We start from the raw sequence: 20,680 nt of genomic DNA on the forward strand, positions 1-20,680 counted from the left end.
TTTTCTTAGTTCAAAAACAAAATCCAGATGTCTCACCGATCGTTTACGTTTTGCGTTAGATCGCCAATCGCCGATCGTGAACCGGAATGAGGGTGTATAACTTCCATAACCGTTTGTCGTTTCAAGGGGTATCAATGGTATCAAACAGTCATTGATGCTCTCTTTCCAACTTGTGAAATAATTTAAACAACAGCAATAAGTTATTTGTCTATGAGGTCATCTTACGAAATTCTCCTTTACAATATTTTTATTTTGGTCCCCTACACTGATGTGGTATATTCCCAAAGGGCGTCCCAAAGTAAACATTTTCCCACATTTGACAACAACGTCTTTGTCAGAAAAAAGCTCTCCAGCAACGAGAAATCAGACATTTGACTCACAGTGTGATTTTCTTCGCACACGCGTGAGGTTTTGTTCTTGGATTGGTTGCGTCAAGTGGTGTAAAAAAAATCGATTTTTCTTGTCCATCTTCAAAAAGGCGTTTTTTCGACGACAATCAAGAAATTAGTCATCGTGTGGGAATTTCGCAGCTTGCCAGCTTTTTAGTGGTGAAATTTGGAGTAAACCTAGAGCGCATAGGGAAGCGCGAGCGCGAAAGGCGGAAGCAAACCAGCACCACCAGCGGGGCAGATCAGGCACATCATGCAAAGTGTTCTATTTCATAACATTGCTAACGACGTTTTTGATGCCCCATCATCCACCGCAGAAGATAACCAGCAGCAGCAACAGCACTCGCTCGTGGAGACTTGTATATCGTATAAAATAGGTGCCGTGGGCAAGCAACGCACGTTTATTGCTAGTGCAAGCGATCGCGAACCATCCCGTAGAAACTGTTTTGCCTTGCTCGGGAGAAGGTCCTGATTTCGCGTGTGTCCGGTGCTAACAAGAGTGCGAAGTGGGAACGCAAGACACTGCCGAAGTGAAAGGAAATCCAGAAAGTAACGTCGAGAGGAAAGAGAAAAGGAGGAAAAAAAACGTCAAAACACGATTTGTGTGCTCAACAACGTTGTATAGAACCGTGCAATAAGGCAGAGTTTATATTTAGCGAAGGAAGAGGAAGAATTTTGGTTATTTTTTTTCGAGTCGATTTCTAAGTCAGCTGCAGTTCTAAATTGGCTCCCAATCGACGCGGAGGTCAGCAAGAGACAAGGAGTAACAAGATGCCACGAAATCGGAAGAAGCAAGCAGGTAAAAGCTTTTGTTTAGATTGAACCTTTTCGGGTATTTTTTCTTCTTGGCAAAGTAATGCCAGTTTTAAGTGGATCAAGGTGATGGATTAGGAAACGAAAGAGCTCGCTTTGTGGAGTTTTTTTTTCACCTTTTGATTAGTGTTCTCTCCTCGTGTTTCTTTGTGAGCTATTTATGGTATGTGTGTGTCCTTGAGAGTGATATAAAGTGGGGATCAGAGCTGCCAGCACTGTGGCTATCAACAATATGCGAGTATGGTTCCGTTACCTTTCACAATAACATCTATTGTTACGGGACCATGGAAGGGGTAGACTCTTTTAAGTGCCGCTCGAACAGTTAGTCATTGTATTGTTGTGTGTAAATGTTTTCGTGGATCGTTGCCATGTTGTAATGCAATTCCGTCACACATCTGGCAGAGCTTCCATTTTGGCCACTCGGCATCGCTTGCAAATCTGCTTGCTTGGCAGCAGCAGAATTCGCTCACTCTCTTCGCTGTCTCGTTGGGACACCTTTGACACGCGAACACGTTGTTTCCAGCTGATTCGCTTACGCGTGTAAGCTGCTGCATTCATTTGCTTATCTTTTCCGTCTGTGTGCAGTTTGTTCGCTGTTGCAAAGTTGCGAACCAGAGAACCAGAAAATGATAATACCACCAAACGAGATTGGTACGAATGGTGTCGCCAAGTCAGACAAGTTGAAATATAAATGAAAGGTGACAATAATGACGCGTGTACAAATTCTTTTCGTTTTTGTTATTGTAAAATTTTCCCATGTAAGCATGATGAATGAGGGGTGACAAAGATGATGCATCATTTACGCTGGTATTTACTGCCACTATACAGCTAATTAGCGTTTGCTTTTGTTGTGCAACTCATCCTAAAAGCAGTACTTTTAATAGTAAACAGACAATGTAGGGTTACTCAGAATGTAGGGTAAATGATCTTGGTTTGTCCAATTTAGGGTGTTTTTTTCACGCAACTAGTAACTGCAAATCGATTTTTCTTCATTAAAATCACATATAATCAAGACGAGTTTGACTTTGTTGAAAAGCCCCAAGTCTCTAGTTTTTAATTCTACCGTAAGGCGTTGAAGTTATCCAAATATTTATTTTTTTTCAACGATTTTCCTCAAAGAGAAATTATGATAATGGTTTGGCTACCTCTGATCATGGTTTGTCCAGTTTTAGAAATCACTATTTTTGAATGAAAAAAATCGAATTTGAAAGTAGACGTTGCATTTCTCATTGTTTGAGTTTACTGTCATCATAAAGATGCATTCATAATTTAGGCTTTCTTCAGAATATTGCCTTTTCTTGGGCATTTTAAAAGTGTTCACCTCAACACACTCAACACAGAGGAACCTTATTTCTGCTATGCGCGAAGGACACAATAAACAAACTGCAGCGCGCCAAGCGGTTGTCATGGAAATCATGTGAACAAAACAACATTAGTGAATCGGACAACTCATGATCAGAATTGAGGTCATCGAAATGCATTAATTACATGGTTTAGCCAAGTAAATCTGATACAAACGGTGTGCAAGCATGATGTTTACAATACTTGTTAGTGTTATAATCCAGAAAAGGTCTGAATACGTGCCAAGTAATCATCTGGTTATTGATTAAAAGTTCGCTCAGGTGAGGGGCAAATTGACACCAATAGAATGGGGATTTTATAACCCTTTAAAACATTTGAATCCGTAAAAATATACTATAACACTACTGTAAATCATGAAGAAGACAATATTATTTATATGTTTTGAAATATTCGAAGACAGGTGCGCTGAACTAGAGTATTCATAAAAGTGGACAAACCATGATCATATTTTCGACTGGACAAACCAAAATCATTTACCTTAATTGTTTAGCGTTTTCGAATTTTGATTGTTGATTTCATGAGGTCCATCAAAAATTCTTCATCGAAGTAGGCAATGACAGAAATTTTCAACTGTGGCAGTGATGAGGATAAAGTTTGATTTGTACGTATCTGTTCGAAGGGAACAGAAGACTACAGCTTTTAGATTGCATTCATACAACTCAAATGGATAATGATCCTCTGCTATCACAAAGTTGACAAATTTTTTGTCGTTTTGTTTTACTATTGATTCATTCAAAAAAAAAAAAGCTTTATTTTTAAATGTTTTCTTATCCTGAGACTGGCTCACCATATTGCACTGCTACTAAAACCGTAGGCTAACTTCAAGGATATTTTTTATTCATTTTCGGCGAATAATCAATAGGGTGCCGTGTTATGAAACATCAGAATAATAGCAAAAACAATATTACGATCATAAGGTGTTGGACAGGTTATTTCAGACGACATTGGAATATATTCCATCTGATCATCTTGAGAAAGGTTAATGACCTTCAAAGGATAAATTTATCTTGGGCACATTGAATTGATGTTCATGACTTCCAGTCGGATGTTTATCAGCTCTGATAATAATTGTGTGGTCCTCACAAAGCATATATTCCAATGCCGTCAGTTCACTGAAATTCTTCGCATACCGTTTGATGATAAGGTAGGATGTTGATAATCATTTGCTGCGATACCTATTGTTCCAACAGTATTCATTCGACAAAATGAAGACTGAATACCTGAAATTAACCAGATTTAACCATGCAAATCTGCGGTCAAAGCAGTATGTACACTTGAGAGATGCAACAAGTTTGAAGGGATATAAAAAAACAATAGTCGTTCGATAAATCTACTGCCAGATATGTCGGAAGTTCACGATATATGAATAAAATACGTCCATACTAATTCATTACATTTATTCGCAACGAAGAACGTAACCACACAGAATTCAATTAATCAAATATGTGATCCGTTTTATCTACAAAATAAAAAAGGGTCTGAAATTCAATCGAATTCGAAAGGTGTTTCGTGAAGTCACTAATTGAATTACTATTGGAAAAATTATTTGGAGAGAACTGTGAATGCTCAGAATTATTGGTATCTAAAAAACGATTTTGGGCGGGATGAGATTCGCCCAAATTTGCTGGTAATAAAATTAATCAATTGCATCCATTACCCGTCTGCTGTTCATCGGGCGGGAGACGACTGCAAAATAAAATCGACACGAGACTGAGTCAGCCACTCACTGCGGACAATGCAATAGAGAATTAAAAATCCCTCGACGAGTGTCGTAAGATTTCAGTTGATCGTCTCTTGTTACACTTTCCGATCAAGAACTCATCATCCGCTCTTTGGAATGGGATTGACCGTTTGTGGCTTGCACTCACGATAAAACTTGAGTAGTAGAAGTAATGCTTCGTGAGTGCAAGCAGTGGGGATTCCGCTTTCATATTGCTTTTTTGAGATCTTGGTAGCTCACCGTTCCAAGTATTCTCTCTGTGTACATATCTATCTATATATATAAAAATGGAGTGATGTCTGTCTGTCTGTCTGATTCTTATAGACTCGGAAACTACTGAACCGATCGACATGAAAATTGGTATGTAGGGGTTTTTGGGGCCGGGGAAGGTTTTCGTGATATTTTGAGACCCCTCCCCCCTCTCTAAGGGGGGGCTGCCATACAAATGAAACACAAATTTCTGCATTACTCGGAAATTAACCAAGCAAACGAAACCAAAGTTGGCATGTGAAAGTTTTAGGGTGCAATAAATGTTTCTATGATGGTTAGACAGTCCTTCCCCCACTCAAAGGGGGGGGCTGCCATACAAATGAAACACAAATTTCTGCATTACTCGAGAATTATTCAAGCAAATAAAACCAAATTTGGCATGTGGAGGTTTTAGGATGCAATAAATGTTTCTATGGCGATAAGATACTCCTTCCCCTTCTATTAGAGGGGGCTGCCATACAAATGAAACACAATTTTTTGCATTACTCGGATATTAATCAATCAAACGAAACCAAAGTTGGCATGTGAAAGTTTTAGGGTGCAATAAATGTTTCTATGATGGTTAGACAGTCCTTCCCCCACTCAAAGGGGGGGGGGGGGCTGCCATACAAATGAAACACAAATTTCTGCATTACTCGAGAATTAATCAAGCAAATGAAACCAAATTTGACATGTGGAGGTTTTAGGATGCAATAAATGTTTCTATGGTGTTAAGATACTCCTTCCCCCTCTCTTAGAGGGGGCTGCCGTACAAATGAAACACAAATTTTTGCATTACCCGAGAATTAATCAAGCAAATTAAACCAAATTAGGCATATGGAAACTTTAGGGTGCAATGAATTTTTCTATGGTGGTTAGATACCCCTCCCCCCTCTCTTAGGGGTGGCTGCCATACAAATAAAACACAAATTTCTGCATTACTCGAGAATTAATCAAGTAAATGGGCGGGACGAAGTTTGCCGGGTTAGCTAGTGAAGAATAAAAGAGCATCGCCTGCTGGGGGTGATTTAAAAATATCCGACTAGAGGGATATACTTATTCATTGATCGTTGAATGTGATTTTTTACCATCCCTGGTATAGAGTCTTTCTTTGGTACAGGGTGGACCCGATTATATACAGTAGAGTGCCAATGAAAATGGTCATCTCGATCGGCCATCTGGCCATCTGGTTGAATTTTTGTCTGTCTTAAGGCCCATTTATACGTTGCTAGTAGCTGACTTGACAGTGAGCAGCTACTGGGCCGGTGAACTCGCTTGACAATTGGGCTCGCCTTGTCCGTTCACACAGTGTGAGATGCTGGAATTAGATTAGAAGATGAAGAAATTAGACACTACAGCATGTGCTTACCAGGGATGCCAGGTTATTTTTCAAATGTCCATCAAATAGTCAGAAACGGTAATCAGGTCCGAATTTGACAGATGATTGATCCGAAATCGATTTCTCTATTGGCAATTTCGTCTCAGGTTTTCAGTTGTATTTATCATTACACAATTTTATCGCGAAATACACGTGTATAAAAATATTTTGTGTTGAATTTCTTCGAACTTCGAACAGAAAAGCAAAAGGATTTGGGTCAGGAATTGGACGCAAAAAAAGGAGTAACAAATACAATATTGAAGGAACTCTACAATGATGATTCCCTGGAGTACAGAGCAGTGTTGAGAAAAAACACCTAAATAATTTGCTCCAAAATACAACGCCAAGGTACAATCATGAGGGATGCTATACCTACAAGAGTGAAATTGAACAATGACATTGATGTGCATTTCTTCTGGAATATCGTTCCGATTGTGGCAGTGGCAGAATGGCAGTCTAAAGGATTTTTTTTAATTTTATTTATTTCGCCTTGCTTCATGTACCAATTTATGATAATGCGTCGTGAGTGCAAGCAGTGGGGATTTAAAGAGGAACTTTAAATCGAATATGTATTCTGTTTCTTAGAACAATACTTTTTTTCAAAGTGAGTGAATTTTTAATGGAAATTGTGCCTGATAATGATTCTATATTAGAGATTCTCAAGAAAACTATCTCAAAAAGAAAGCGTGCCCCGCCAGCGTGTAAAACAAAATAACAACGATTTCGTTTAAAAACTATGAGGGTTTTATTTGTTTTTCGAATAATTTTAATGTCTATAAATATCTTCGTATATTTTCAAATATCTTAAAAATAGAGACATTTCTTTACATTTGGCATCCCTGATTCAACGCTAAATTCTGTTTTTGACGTTTTGAGGAATGTGAGTGCGAATAAATTCAAAAAACTTTGAAGAAGCTCGCACGCCGGATCACACATGACAGTTAAGACGCGTCCACATTACGCCGAATGGCCTTGGCCGCCCGGTAAAGCCGACTAAATGTGGACGTACCCCCCGGGCTTGCCGACGTGTCGAAAACCAACTCGAAACAAACCGAACCCAACCCGAAACAAGTGGGTCCGGTTCGAGAAAGTCGAACCAAAACAAAACGAAGTGAATTAGCGTTGACGACATTGTGCTTCGTGTGTTCGTGACGGCTTCGTACATCCGATGGGGTTCCGGCTTCGTGTACCCAATGTGGCGTCCACATTACATAACGAACCGAATATGCCGCCTGGTACAGGCCGATCGGCATCATTCAGCATAATGTGGACGCGCCTTAACTGGCATGATGTGTCCACACGGTGTGAGTAGCTGCACTGCAGTAACTGACTAGACCGACTCGTAAGCCAAATCTGTCCGAATCTTTCATCCAAACATTGCTGTTACGATCGTAACAAAGAAGAGCATTTTTTGGATGTTTATTTAATTACAAAATTCAAAAAAAAACTATCAAAGGAGGGTTAGTACTTGTGATGAAACGGATAGTAGTTTGGCCGGATACAGGATTAAATTTCAAGAAGTAATGAAAACGTTTTTGTGTAAAAAAATAATGAACTATAATTAAGTTTTGTGTATAGAATGTGTTGCTGCTAGGTGCACTGCTTCAGATTTATTATTAGTGAAATGAATAGAAGCCTTTCAGGAAAGGAAAACATAGTGACAGAGAAGAATTGTCATAACAGTAGGAGAAAACTTTCGGAGCATTATTGATAGTCGGAAATTAGGAAGAACTGAAAGGAGATTAGCAAAAAGGAGAATTTGGATTGCATCACCATTTTCGAGAAAAATACCCCAGGAACAACGATAGAAAGATAGAATCGAAAGGAATTGCCAGAGAAAAAAAATTCTAGCATTAATCGGCGACACCACCAGTGTAAGTAGAATAGTTTTGAAAAGTTAATGCACATAAATAAACAGAGTGTTGCTAAAAACTCGGTGTCCGAAATCTAAAATTTCATCGCCAACAGAATGAATATCCCTCAATGGAACATCGGATTTTCAGCAAGGAATATTGAACAGATTTCTGAAATCTGAGAGAGGGTACACTTACTTCACCACCAATCAAATCAAACGAAGCAAAAGAGCAAAACCGACCGATTACGTACACCAGGCCAGCTTCAGATAACTGTCTTTCAATGTAAACACTACTGCAAGGAGTTGGATGATAAACTCTAGCAAACCTTGTCAATTGGGGATAATGCTTAGATGGATAATGCTAAACAAGAATCGCGATTGCGGTTGATTCGAAATGTTTTCGCATAACAGTCGATTTCGTTAGCAACGGCTTCGCGTGTAAGGTTTAATTCAGTTTCGTCTCTTTTGCTTCGTTCAATTTGATTTGTGGTGAAGTAAGTGTACCCTCTTTCAGATTATCGTACCTGAAGACAGTTCCAAGTTTTGTATTTTTTTTTTTTTAATTCGTTTATTTTTACAGGCTCAGTTACTTAAGTTTAAAGGAGCCGAATTCTTAAATATAATTTTAAAACTATATATATAAACAATTTTCTTACATCTTACAAGGTGGAAAACCGATTACTCGCGGTGTACTCGAGTTTAGGAGGGTGACATATTTTTAGGAGAAGGATGGGATATAAGGAAATTGTAACAATGTTGATGAACACTCAATTTATAAATCTATTCGTATATCTATAGTGTATTTACATTTCAACTTATTCTACTATTTATAGCAAGGGGACGAATTACCCGCAAAGGAAGGAAAGGAGGGTATAAGGATGTAGGGGCAATCACACACGAAGATCTATAGCTTTAAGGAAAACATATATATGGGACATGTAATCAAGGTCTAACCGAGCCAACACATCTCTCACCGGCACATTGGGCTGTCTTCCTCGGGCCCGAAGGGAGTTTTTTAAATTCGATCTGGCGACCAGATACACCTCGCACGACCAAACAATGTGCTCGATGTCGTGATAACCTTGGCCACAAACGCAGAGATTGCTGCTGGCAAGATTGAAACGGAAGAGTAGTGCATCTAACGAACAGTGATTGGACATGAGTCGGGAGAAGGTGCGAATAAAGTCCCGACTCAAGTCCAGACTTTTGAACCACGGTTTGAGGCTAACCTTAGGGATAATCGAGTGAAACCACCGGCCCAATTCATCTTCATTCCACTTGCGTTGCCAGTTAGCGATGGTATTTTTGCGGACTAAAGAATAAAATTCATTGAAGGCGATTTGACGCTGATAAATATCGCCTTCAATTGCACCTACCTTTGCTAATGAGTCACCCCTCTCATTACCCGGAATTGAGCAATGTGAAGGGACCCAGACAAAGGTAATGACATAACGGCGTCTGGATGAAGCACTCAAAATTTCTCGTATTCTCTCAAGGAAGTACGGCGAGTGCTTTTCCGGCCTCACTGAATGGATAGCTTCGACAGAGCTAAGACTATCCGTTACAATGTAATAGTGTTCAACAGGTCGTGAGGCAACGCTGTCCAGCGCCCAATGAATTGCTGCCAATTCAGCAATATACACTGAGCAAGGATTCTGAAGACTGTGTGAGGTGCTAAAAAATTCGTTGAACACTCCAAATCCTGTGGACTCGTTTATAGTGGACCCATCAGTAAAGTACATATTATCACAATTGATACCCCCATACTTTTCATCGAAGATCGTTGGAGCGATCCTCGATCGTTGGTAATCTGAATATCCATGGATATCTTGCTTCATGGACAGATCAAAATGCACAGAGGAATTGATGTAGTCAGGAAAACAAACACGGTTGGGAATATACGAAGAAGGATCAACCTGCATGGAGATGAATTCATGATATGAACTCATGAATCCGGAGTGAAAATTTGGCTCGATCAGCTGCTCAAAATTTCCGATCACCAATGGGTTCATGACCTTACACCGGATGAAGAACCGAAGAGATAATAAATTGAAGCGATCTTTTAGTGGGAGTAGGCCTGCCAAAACCTCGAGACTCATGGTATGCGTTGAGGGCATACATCCCAACGCGATACGGAGACAAAGATACTGAATTCGCTCGAGTTTAATGAGGTGTGTTTTAGCAGCTGATTGAAAACAGAAACTGCCATACTCAATCACTGAGAGAATAGTTGTTCGATACAACATTATAAGATCTTCGGGATGGGCTCCCCACCAGGTGTAATTGTACGGAGAAAGTTTATTCTTTGTTGGCATTTTTTACTCAGATACCTAATATGGGCCCCCCAAGTACATTTGGAGTCGAACCAGACCCCAAGATACTTGAATGACATAGCATGAGTGATCGGTTTACCCAAAAGTTGAAGCTTTGGTTTTGCTGGTCTATGCTTCCTAGAAAAAACCACCATCTCTGTTTTCTCCGTGGAGAATTCGATCCCTAGCCCAATGGCCCAGGTTGAAAAATTGTTCAAAGTATCTTGTAAGGGTCCTTGCAGGTCGGATTCGTTTGGTCCTACGACAGACACCACTCCATCATCTGCAAGTTGTCTTAGGCTGCAATTTTGTGTAAGGCAATTGTCGATGTCGCTTACATAGAAGTTGTACAAAAGGGGGCTTAAACATGAGCCCTGGGGGAGGCCCATGTAAGAGACCCGACTTACTGCCGAATCTCCGTGAGAAAAGTTCAAATGTTTCTCACAAAGCAAGTTATATAACATATTATTCAATAGAGGCGGCAGACCCCGAGAGTGTAATTTGTCCGACAAAACCTCTATTGAAACAGAATCGAAGGCCCCCTTTATGTCCAAGAATACTGAAGCCATTTGTTTTTTTCCGGCGTAAGCCATTTGAATTTCTGAAGAAAGCAACGCAAGACAATCATTCGTCCCCTTGCCCCTGCGGAACCCATATTGTGTATCTGAGAGTAGGCCATTCGTTTCAACCCATCGATCAAGGCGAAACAAGATCATTTTCTCCAACAATTTCCGTATACAAGACAGCATTGCTATTGGGCGGTACGAAAAGTTTTGTAATCTTGAATAAAAATAATTGATTGTTCTGATGTTTGCAGGCAAATTTTTAGCCTAGTGCATTCCCTGAACATCTGTGAACGTTTCATATTGATACTTTCAGCCGCTTTTTCTAGCCGATTTTTCACAGTTTAGAGTAAATTAAAGGAGCATTTGATCGCAAATCGTACCAGAAGTACAAAATCCTACGCGACTCTCAGAACTAACGACCAGTAACTCGAATATATTCACTTTCAAGACGCTATCATGAGCAACGCCGACACAGCCTTTGTTATTGTCAGATCAAAACGCAATGCACATGACATTACAGCACGTGTGTTCAATCCAGCTGTATGACACCTGCCGTGTTTTAGGTGCCAACATCTCAAACGTCAAAAGCATTTATTTTCATGAAAACAGCGATCCGCGTTGGCGGAGTTGTGCTTCGTTTACTAGTTTAGGGGAGCGTCAACGAATAGTTGATTTGCATTCGGAATGAGCGTTTTCAAAATTAAAATTATGAATGAAAATCAGCTTTTCCATATGAAATTAGTATTTTATTTGAATTAAAAGCATTTTTGTTTGCAGTTGGTGAAAAACTCTCATGCGAAAATTGTTTATGAAGACAATTTTATATTATAATGAAAAAATTCAGCAACAATTTTGGAATTGTATAGCCATATGGTTGAATGACAGTCAGAAATACGTGTTTCAAGTAATTAAATAACATGATGTGAAAATTTTCGTTCAAATTTTAAAATTTAAAAACCGGCTTCGTGTCTTTTAATCTGATAGAGATTACACTAACGAGTTTGAGACACAAATTATGGCCCTAAATTGAAGTCTAAACCATCGCGAATTACCAATTTACCACCATCTGACATCTGTTGATGTCGATGATGAACTTTTGCAGCAGAGGAATAGTGAGATATGCAATGACGGTAGGTAGAGTGAGATAGAGATAATCGTGCCATACGCCTGGTTCAATCAAAAAATGAAGTCTTTAATGAGCTTTATTACAACATTACACTTATTCGGAAGTATTCGGTTGAATGCCAAACGCGAGGATTATCTCATACACACATTTTTAGTTAGGTTAGTGGAGAAAATACGCCCTGAGAAAGTCGATAGTGTAATTTCTTCGGCAATTCCAGATTAGTCTAGTGATCAACTACTCATCCGTATTCTGACATCCGATCGTGTTAAAGTCATCCGATTTAAGGTGAATGTGGAACAAAGCCACAAATGGCTGCCACAATGGCGCTCACTTCTTTCATCTCTCTCCCTCACCCCTCGTTCGATATGCAAAAAAAAAGAAATCAGAAACAGTGTGTAGAAAATGATAATTTTCGCACTTTCCATCAAGTAATATCAACCAAACTCTAATCGATTACTCACAAAAAATTAAATTTTCATCTGCCGTCGCAATTTAGAATGAAAAACTTCGGAAAACTCGAGCTAGTGCTCTGAAAGTTAAATTTTTATTTTTCAATTTTCGGCAATGGGTTTGTTTGTATTGGTGAAAGCATCGCTATTTTTTTCGACACTGATTATATTATCGAAACAGCTATAAAAATCACTCAATAAAATGTTATTCCTGAGTCATAGCGTTTCATGTCATGAAAATCAATAAAATAAAATTGTGTTGACAGTAATATAATTATTGTTTTTACGTTTAATGAGTCTATAATGTAAGTTTTAGCAACTTTAACATTAGTTAAGAAAATTTTATTGCAGAGCTCGGAACACTGCCACGGCTGCCAATGCTGTAAAAAATAGTAGAATGAAAAGTATTACATTCAATCAAAATGCCTCGGCCAACGAAGACAAGGGTTAAAGCTCTCCAACGTGAATATTGCAAAAAATACGATCAACGAAGGAAAGTATTAAGGAATTATCAACATCGAGTTACTGTGCGGTAAAATATAAGTGGAAATACACTTTCAAAAGAGCCCCAATTCGCATGTGTTATAAAATTGCTCATGTTACGCTCGCGTATAATCAGAATTTTACTTCGTATGCAAATACACCTTCTATATATATTTACATTTGCAATTGTTCATCGGAACACATCGTTCATACATTTTACTTCAGTATTGAATTGTTATTTTTTTTAAATGTATTCTAAGACTGGTGTCAGTGAAGCGCCACACAGTCTGACCAAAATCAAAACAAACAAAATTTTAAGGGCTATTTATGTCTATTTTTTTCAGAATTTCAAAAGCATATTTTTTTCGAGAAAAATTAATTTTAATTTTCGATTTTTGTTTTACAATGAAATTTTTTTCCAAAACATTCTGTGATAATTTTAAATGAAAAACCTAAGTAATTTCCTACATTTCATTCTTCGACCATCTTTTTGTTGATCTTATAGTTTTTAAATTGAGATTGTTCAAAAAAAAAGTTGAAAAAACTCAAAATGTAAAAAGAAACTACAAAAAAAATATATCAGACCTACAAAATTTTAGTCAAAGAATGGAATGTAGGAAATTATTTTGGTTTTCATTAAAAATTACCAAAGAATTTTTTGGAAAAAAATTACATTGAAAAAAAAATATTTTGTAAATTGAAATTCATTTTTCTATAAGCTTTTTTTTAAAATATAAGCTTTTAAAATTCTGAAAAAGTAGATATAAATAGCCCTTAAAATTTCCAACAAGTTTTTCATACATCGGACGATGGGCACATTTACATGGGGAAAAAGTTTTTCGAACAACAACTAAATACTATTAATGTTCAATTCGTTATGTATAAATTATCGCATTTTAAATGCTCTGCTAACTTTTAGAAACATGGCAAGAACATGTCAAACGTCAGAATTTACACACAAAAATGTTTCGAGCAAAACATTATATTTCAAAAACTATAAAAGATAGAAAGTTGATGTCTTCGACAAAAGTTTATATTTTAACAAGATCTAATACTTTTTCGAATACATTCTATCGTTATCTTGACTTTAAACAAAATTAGGATAAGTTGTATCTTTTTCAAAGAAAATATGAAAAAGTTGTTGTTCGAAAAACTTTTTCCCTGTAAAAGTGCCCATCTTCCGATGTATAGACGACTTTTTGGAAATTGTAAGGGAAATTTTTGGGAATTTAAAAAAATACGTTTTCGAGAAAAATCAATTTTAATTGTTTAAATAACTTTTAGTCAGCGAAATTTTTTTCCAAAAAAATTTTTGATATTTTTTTTTTGTAAAAATTTAAACAATTTCCTACATGTCAAAAATTTTGTAGGTATCATTGTTTTTAAGTCATTAATTTTTTTTTTAAAATTAATAAAATAAATTTGACTTTTTCCAAAAAGTAATCTAATTCTTTTTCGAATATTTCAAGTATGCAAAGTTGCTTAAATGACCCATGTCTTTACATCCACAACGTTTCACTGCTATCTGAGATGGTGCTGCTAACTCCTAAGACGAGTTGGCATGGAATAAGTCACATCATAACATCTTTGCGATCTACTAAGAGATAGTCGAGTTATAAGCGTTCAAATATTTTCCTACTTGTTCAGTGCCTAGATTTTCATTTTACCCCCTATATCTTCGGTTAGAGGTAGTCCTACGTCAAAAAAAGTTGAATAAATTTCCAATGATTCATCGTGTTTAAGCGGATCTTCATCCATAGAACCTATTTGTTACATTATTGTAACAATGTCGTGTTTGTATTTTTTAATAATCTTTCAATGGTTTTTCTCTTCCAAACAAGCTATTCGATAGTGTAATGACCCCGCAAGTGATCCCTTGCCTTGTATGAACTTGTGATAATGTGAGTTTCAACTTTATTACAAACTTCCCTCTCTATCTCTTCCATTGCAGCCAACGGCAATTCGCACCACTTTGCTGAATCGGACGACGAACTGTCCAACGACAATGCCAGTGTGCACTCGTACCAGTCGGATTACGTAAATGATGCCGGCAATAATAACAACAATAACAACAACGGCAACGACACCGATGGCGGAGAGGGTGGCGGCTTCGAGAAGTACGAGGAAAAGCTCCTCCAGGCTATCGAGAATGCCTCGGACAAGTCGCTACAGACCCGAATCAACGCATTCCAGGCGATCAACGATGTGCTGGTCCATCACTACATCCCCGATACGATCGAGAGCCGCAAGATGACGCTAGTGGATGCGATCGAGAAGTCCATCAAGAAGGGCAAGGGAGCCGAACAGGCGTGGGCTGCGCGCATCATTCCGCTGTTGGTGATTCAGCTCGAGGAAGTGGACGATATTAACGAGCTGATCAAGGTGCTGAAGCCGGTTCTGCTGGCGGTCGCACAGGATACCGCCGCCTCGCACGATGCCCGGGCCAAGTGCTGTATGGCTTTGGGTTTGCTCAATTTCCTAGGTTCGGATGATATCGGAGACCTGTTGCCACTGATGAAGAGCTTCGAGGGAATCTTCTCCGGGAGCTATCTCAAAGGGGATAACACTCCAAGCAGTGCCAACGCCGATGCTGCTGCCCTTCACAGTTCCGCTCTTAACGCTTGGGCCCTCCTGCTCACGCTGGTTCCCTCGGGGGATTTGGTTTCCCTGGTCAACAGTAACAACGCCATGATTCCATCGATCCAAAAACTCGTCGGAATGCTGCAGAGTCCCCATCTTGACGTTAGGATGGCTGCCGGGGAAACCATTGCACTCATCCTGGAGAGTGGCCGCTCTCACGACGACGGCTTCCTCGACGAGGAACTGTCCGATCTGATTGAAGCCACCAAGAAGCTGGCCACCGATGCCCACAAGTATCGCGCCAAACGTGACCGCAAGGTGCAGCGTGCGACCTTCCGCGACGTCCACCGCTATCTGGAGGAGGACATCTCGCCCGAGATTTGCATCAAGTTCGGTAAGGAGGCTCTGCTGCTGGACACGTGGTCTCTCCACCATCAGTATATCTGTCTGCGGAACGCGCTGGGTTTCGGAATGAACGTGCATCTGTCGGAGAATGGCTTCCTGCGGGATGTGCTGCAGCTGGGCGCTCGATTGGACGACGTCCAGGGCAACGCCAAGATGGCCAAGGCGGAGAAAAAGTTCATCAATGCGGCCGCCTTCAAGGTGCGCACAATCACCCGCGGGAAGAACCGGGACAAACGTTCGGCTGTTATCAATTAATCACACACGGGGGTCGACAGGTGAATGTGTATGTGTATGTGTATATGTGTGTACATAGGTGTGCGATATATTGGCACCATCTTGTTTCGTATTTGTTTTTTTCTTCGACAAAATTACGCGTTTCATTCGCTGTACCTTTGTTTAGTTAGATGATCTAAACAGAAGCTGTGCACACTCTCCCCTCCCCAGGTAGCGAATACTGCGCGCACAGGATCGTTAGTTTTATTTTTGGTATCGCTCGTTATGGTTCCTGCCTTTCTTATTCATAGGTTAATTTAGTTTTACTCTCTCGGCAATTTTTCTCTTTTCCTCTCATCTCGAAAAATCAAAAAAAAATTGAGTTAGATAAATATTTGGGATGGAATTTGTTCAATTCAAGAACTTGAACATTAGTTGATGGAATGCAAATTTGCAAACATAGCTGTAGCGGATATCGGATTAAGTAAATCTATTCATATATAAAAATATATTCGCAAACTTTACATCTTACAAACTTCTTCTAATGTCATGTAGAGACTTTGCGTAGAATAGAAGAGTTTATGTGTAATGATAATAAAAAATCTATAAATTTAATAATCGATTAAATAATAAACAGGGCGAACCCTAAAAATTGATTTTGTGTTTCCCATCGATTGATTTAAAGAGAACGCTCCATTTTTTGACATAGGACTATGTCTTTGATTTCTATATAGGGGGGTCACTCTACGAAAAATGTAACAATTCATTAAGATTTTTCAAACGCATATTACTCAAAATCATTATTGCGACATATGTTGTGTTTTATACCATTAGACAGGAAATTCATCCAGCACTAGCTGACCCGGCAAAATTCGTCCCGGCCAAAATTTGTTTTTTGTTATCAAAACCTTCAAACATTCACGTTTTCTTACTATGAGCAAGTTCATGGGTCCAATCGCAGAACTGTTCATTGATTGATCTTCTAATAAACCCCGTTGAATTTGCCATTTGCTATAAAATTCCTAGTATTTCTAACAAAACTCATCATTATAATATCAGATTATTTTTAGACAGAATTCTCGTTCAAGATTTTTCAACCACTTGCAAATAACATGTTTCTCCGTTACATGGAATAAATATTTTATACAGAAAATATAATAGAATAAAGACAGCCCTAAATCGGACAATTCCTTACTCGAGTTCTGCTCTTATCAACACATCCGGCGATCCTTTTTTTTGTATAGATAGAAGAAGATATAGGAGTGCGTTTCATAACATTAAAATCCATTTCCAGTTTCGAACAAAGATCAATTTCGCTAGCGAAAACATCAAATGGACTAACAGCACTTGTCACTATGTAATTGTAGAACATATGGGATTTTAATTTTCCGATTTTTCCCTTTTTTATTCAGAGTTTTCCGAAAAATTTTAAGTGTCATTTTTGGTTGAAATATGTGTAATATTTTCATGGGACCCTCTCTCCATTCCAGAGGAGGGAGGGGTGTCATATCATTATAGAAACATTTCTCATAACCAAAAACCCTCACATCCCAAATTGTGCTTGATTAGTTCTCGAGTTAAGCAGAAGTTTGTGTTTCGTTTGTATGGCAGCCCCCTTAGAGAAGGGGAAGGAGTGTATTCACCATAGAAACGTTTCGTGCCCCGTAAAACCTTCACATGCCAAATTTGGCTCCATTTGCTTGATTAGTTTTTTTTAGTTATGCAGAAATTTGTGTTTCATTTGTATGGCAGCCTCCCCTTAGAGAGGGGGGTGGAGAGTCTAACCATCATAGAAACATTTATTGTACCCTAAAACCCCCACATACCAAATTTGGTTTCATTTGCTTGAATAATTCTCGAGTAATGCAGGAATTTGTGTTTCATTTGTATGGCTGCCCTCCCTTAGAGTGGGGGGTGGAGAGTCTAACTATCATAGGAACATTTATTGCACCCTAAAACCTTCACATGCAAAATTTTGTTTCATTTGTTTGACTAACTCTCTAGTGATGCAGAAATTTGTGTTTCATTTGTATGGCAGCCTCCCCCTTAGGGAGGAAGGAGGGGTCTTAAACTATCACGAAAACCTTCTCCTTGAACTTTTTACATTATGTCCACGATTTTCCACGGAGAGGGAGGAGGGGGTTCAGATAATGTCTACGTGGATACATAAAATGAATATTTTTGAAAACACATTAATATCCATAATCAATAATGAATAAAATCTGCTCTGCATTTTTATCAAATTTCAATCTTGCCGCCCCTTGCGAGTACTCCGTATTTATCGATGAGAGACCATATTTTTTCATATCGTTGAACTATTTCGCTGAAATCTCGCTTAACTTTTGAAAAGGTCCTATGTAACAAAAGCAAACAAATCGAGTTAATGGATGCACGCTCTTAGTTTTCAATCATTGAATGCATTACAAAAACAATCGTTCATGTATCTATCTTCTTCATCTTTTTATCGCCGATACAAAAAATATCCAATGTGCAGATTCGTATTTTAAGCACTCGGCTGTTACTTCGGACGCCACTTTCCTCCGACGCTCGGAACGTCCGAAGTAACAAAGCAATCAAAACAACACAAAGTCGTACTTTGGTCGTTTTGGGTTTTTGTTTCTTACAGGCGTTGTTAGCGATTTCAGTGCAATTCAACGAGTGATAACAACAATAATAAGTCTTTAGAACGAAATGCTGATATTTGAATTGCTGTTTAGTAGTTAGTTTCAGATTCGCATCGTGCAACGTAATATGTCCAATGTGCAAACGCGGCAGTCAAAACGTCCAATGTAACATTTTTCGTTCCTAGGCTTCAAATTTGAGCTTAAATCACTGAACAACAGTTACGATTGGTTTTTCAGAGTTATTCTGAAATTCACTAGCAGTGAAAGTAGCGATAGAGATCGATACCTTTCAATACAATTCGCAGATTAATGTTCGGGTCTTCAACTTCGTTTTTCTCGAGTTGACGAAAATGTTACATTGGACCTTTTCAAAAGTTACGCGAGAAATGTGTATTTTGAGAGTAACGCACATGAACTGAGAGTGATGGATTTATTTACATTGGCAGAAGAGGATCATACATTCCGCCAGGACGAAGATACCACCAAAGTATGTTAGAATCTTGTAATTTGAAAAGAGCGCGACATAGTTTTCTTAGGTACGGGTTTTGTTGTTGTATCTGTCTTCTGAGAACTCCAAAGGAAAATGAACAACAAATCATCTGGCGAAGCTTGGTCACGTAGAACGCTACAATATATCGGTTCCATACTTTTGCGTCTTGTGTCTGGTGAGATTGGAAAGGAATTCCGTTTTATGTGCTTCTACAGAGCTTCGATTGATTCTAACAAGAATAACTAAACGAAACTAAAGTCCAGAATAAACTAACAGAATTAGCCAATAAAATAGACGTCATATTCCATCAGGACAATGTCAATCTTCCTTCTCTTTGACAACCTGGCCGAAAATGTTAGGTTTGCCTGAGAAGTGCTATTTCACCCGCCATCATCACCAGATATTGCACTTTCCGGTTATCAATTTTTCAGGCCACTTTTCTTGAGCGCAATAATTTCGGCCCATTGGGTAGCATGGAAAAGAACCTTGTCCAGTTTTTTTACGAGAAACCAAACAAGTGTTGGGAGGTTGGGCTTTGAAATTGCGGAAGGATCGATTCAGCAATACCTTACACTGTGTAAACTAGGCATAAGAATTAGCCAATCAATATTTAAAAAAAAGCTTCGCAAAGAAACTCGATGTTTGGAAGCCACATGAATTATAGTGAATTTTCGCTACATTTTGTAAATTTTTGACTGAATTTTCATCAGAAAATCAATCACGGTGTATAGAAATGGGTAAAATACGATATTGTTCGCAAAGATCATGGGATAAGCAAGACAAACCACTGCAAATAACATCAAAGCCAGGATTACACAAAAAGGGACGCGGTGTGTATGGTGGAACTGGAAGCGAATCTCCGAGTTACATGGCCAAAAGGTTAATTCATTGTTGTACGGTTCACAACTGGATTGATTTCACGAGGCGATTATGGAAGAAACCACCAGAATCGATCAACAGAAAAATATCACATAAATCTCTGATGACGCACCAAAAAATGAGGGCGATTAGTTGGGAAGTTTTGATGCATCCATGGTTTATCCCAGACCTTGCAAACATATTTGCGATACTTTCTATTCAGGTCTGCGAACAGAAAAAAGTCGCTGGGAGCCAGATCTGGAGAATACGGTGGATGCGGAAGCAATTCGAAGCCCAATTCATGCAATGTTGCCATCGGTTTCATTCGTTTGTGATTTTTCAATTTTTTCACAATAATAAAAGTTGCTTCACTCTCAATGCTGTAACTCACGAACCAATCGACCGATTGCTGTCAAATTTTGACACGTATCCATGATGGTGCTTTGTGATAGTCAAGTAGATTTTTGCAAGAGGTTCCATCTAGACGTCAACCTTATGAATTTTTCAGCCGAACTGTTACGGCTCAACCAACTTTCGTCGGCGAATAATTGTATATGATTATAAAGAATGATAATAAGAATAAGAAAAAAATAACTCCCGAGAATAGATTCTCAAGTGATTTTTTATATGGATTTCAGCAGTAAAAACAACCTGACAGCATAAATGGAATTTAGAAGAAACTAAAGAGCGATATAAATAACTTCCCGGAGAATGCTGGAGAGAGAATAAACGAATTTAAAATAAACCGCTATTATTATTTAACCTAACATTTTTATCCATAAAACTATAGAACACAAAATAGAATCAA

The 20,680-nt window shown here is 38.6% G+C and overlaps 1 protein-coding gene across 1 annotated transcript; it reads left to right on the plus strand.

Moving 5' to 3' along the window:
- The first annotated feature begins 367 nt into the window (after positions 1 to 367).
- On the plus strand, positions 368 to 16,556 carry LOC129762376 (interferon-related developmental regulator 2). The gene is made up of 2 exons (XM_055760602.1): positions 368 to 1,188; positions 14,654 to 16,556. Exons 1-2 carry the CDS (start codon positions 1,161 to 1,163, stop codon positions 15,940 to 15,942), a joined length of 1,317 nt encoding a protein of 438 aa, XP_055616577.1. The 5' UTR covers positions 368 to 1,160; the 3' UTR covers positions 15,943 to 16,556.
- The last annotated feature ends 4,124 nt before the right edge of the window (positions 16,557 to 20,680 follow it).

Source organism: Toxorhynchites rutilus, chromosome 1 (assembly GCF_029784135.1).
Source record: "Toxorhynchites rutilus septentrionalis strain SRP chromosome 1, ASM2978413v1, whole genome shotgun sequence".
Classification (NCBI taxonomy): domain Eukaryota; kingdom Metazoa; phylum Arthropoda; class Insecta; order Diptera; family Culicidae; genus Toxorhynchites; species Toxorhynchites rutilus.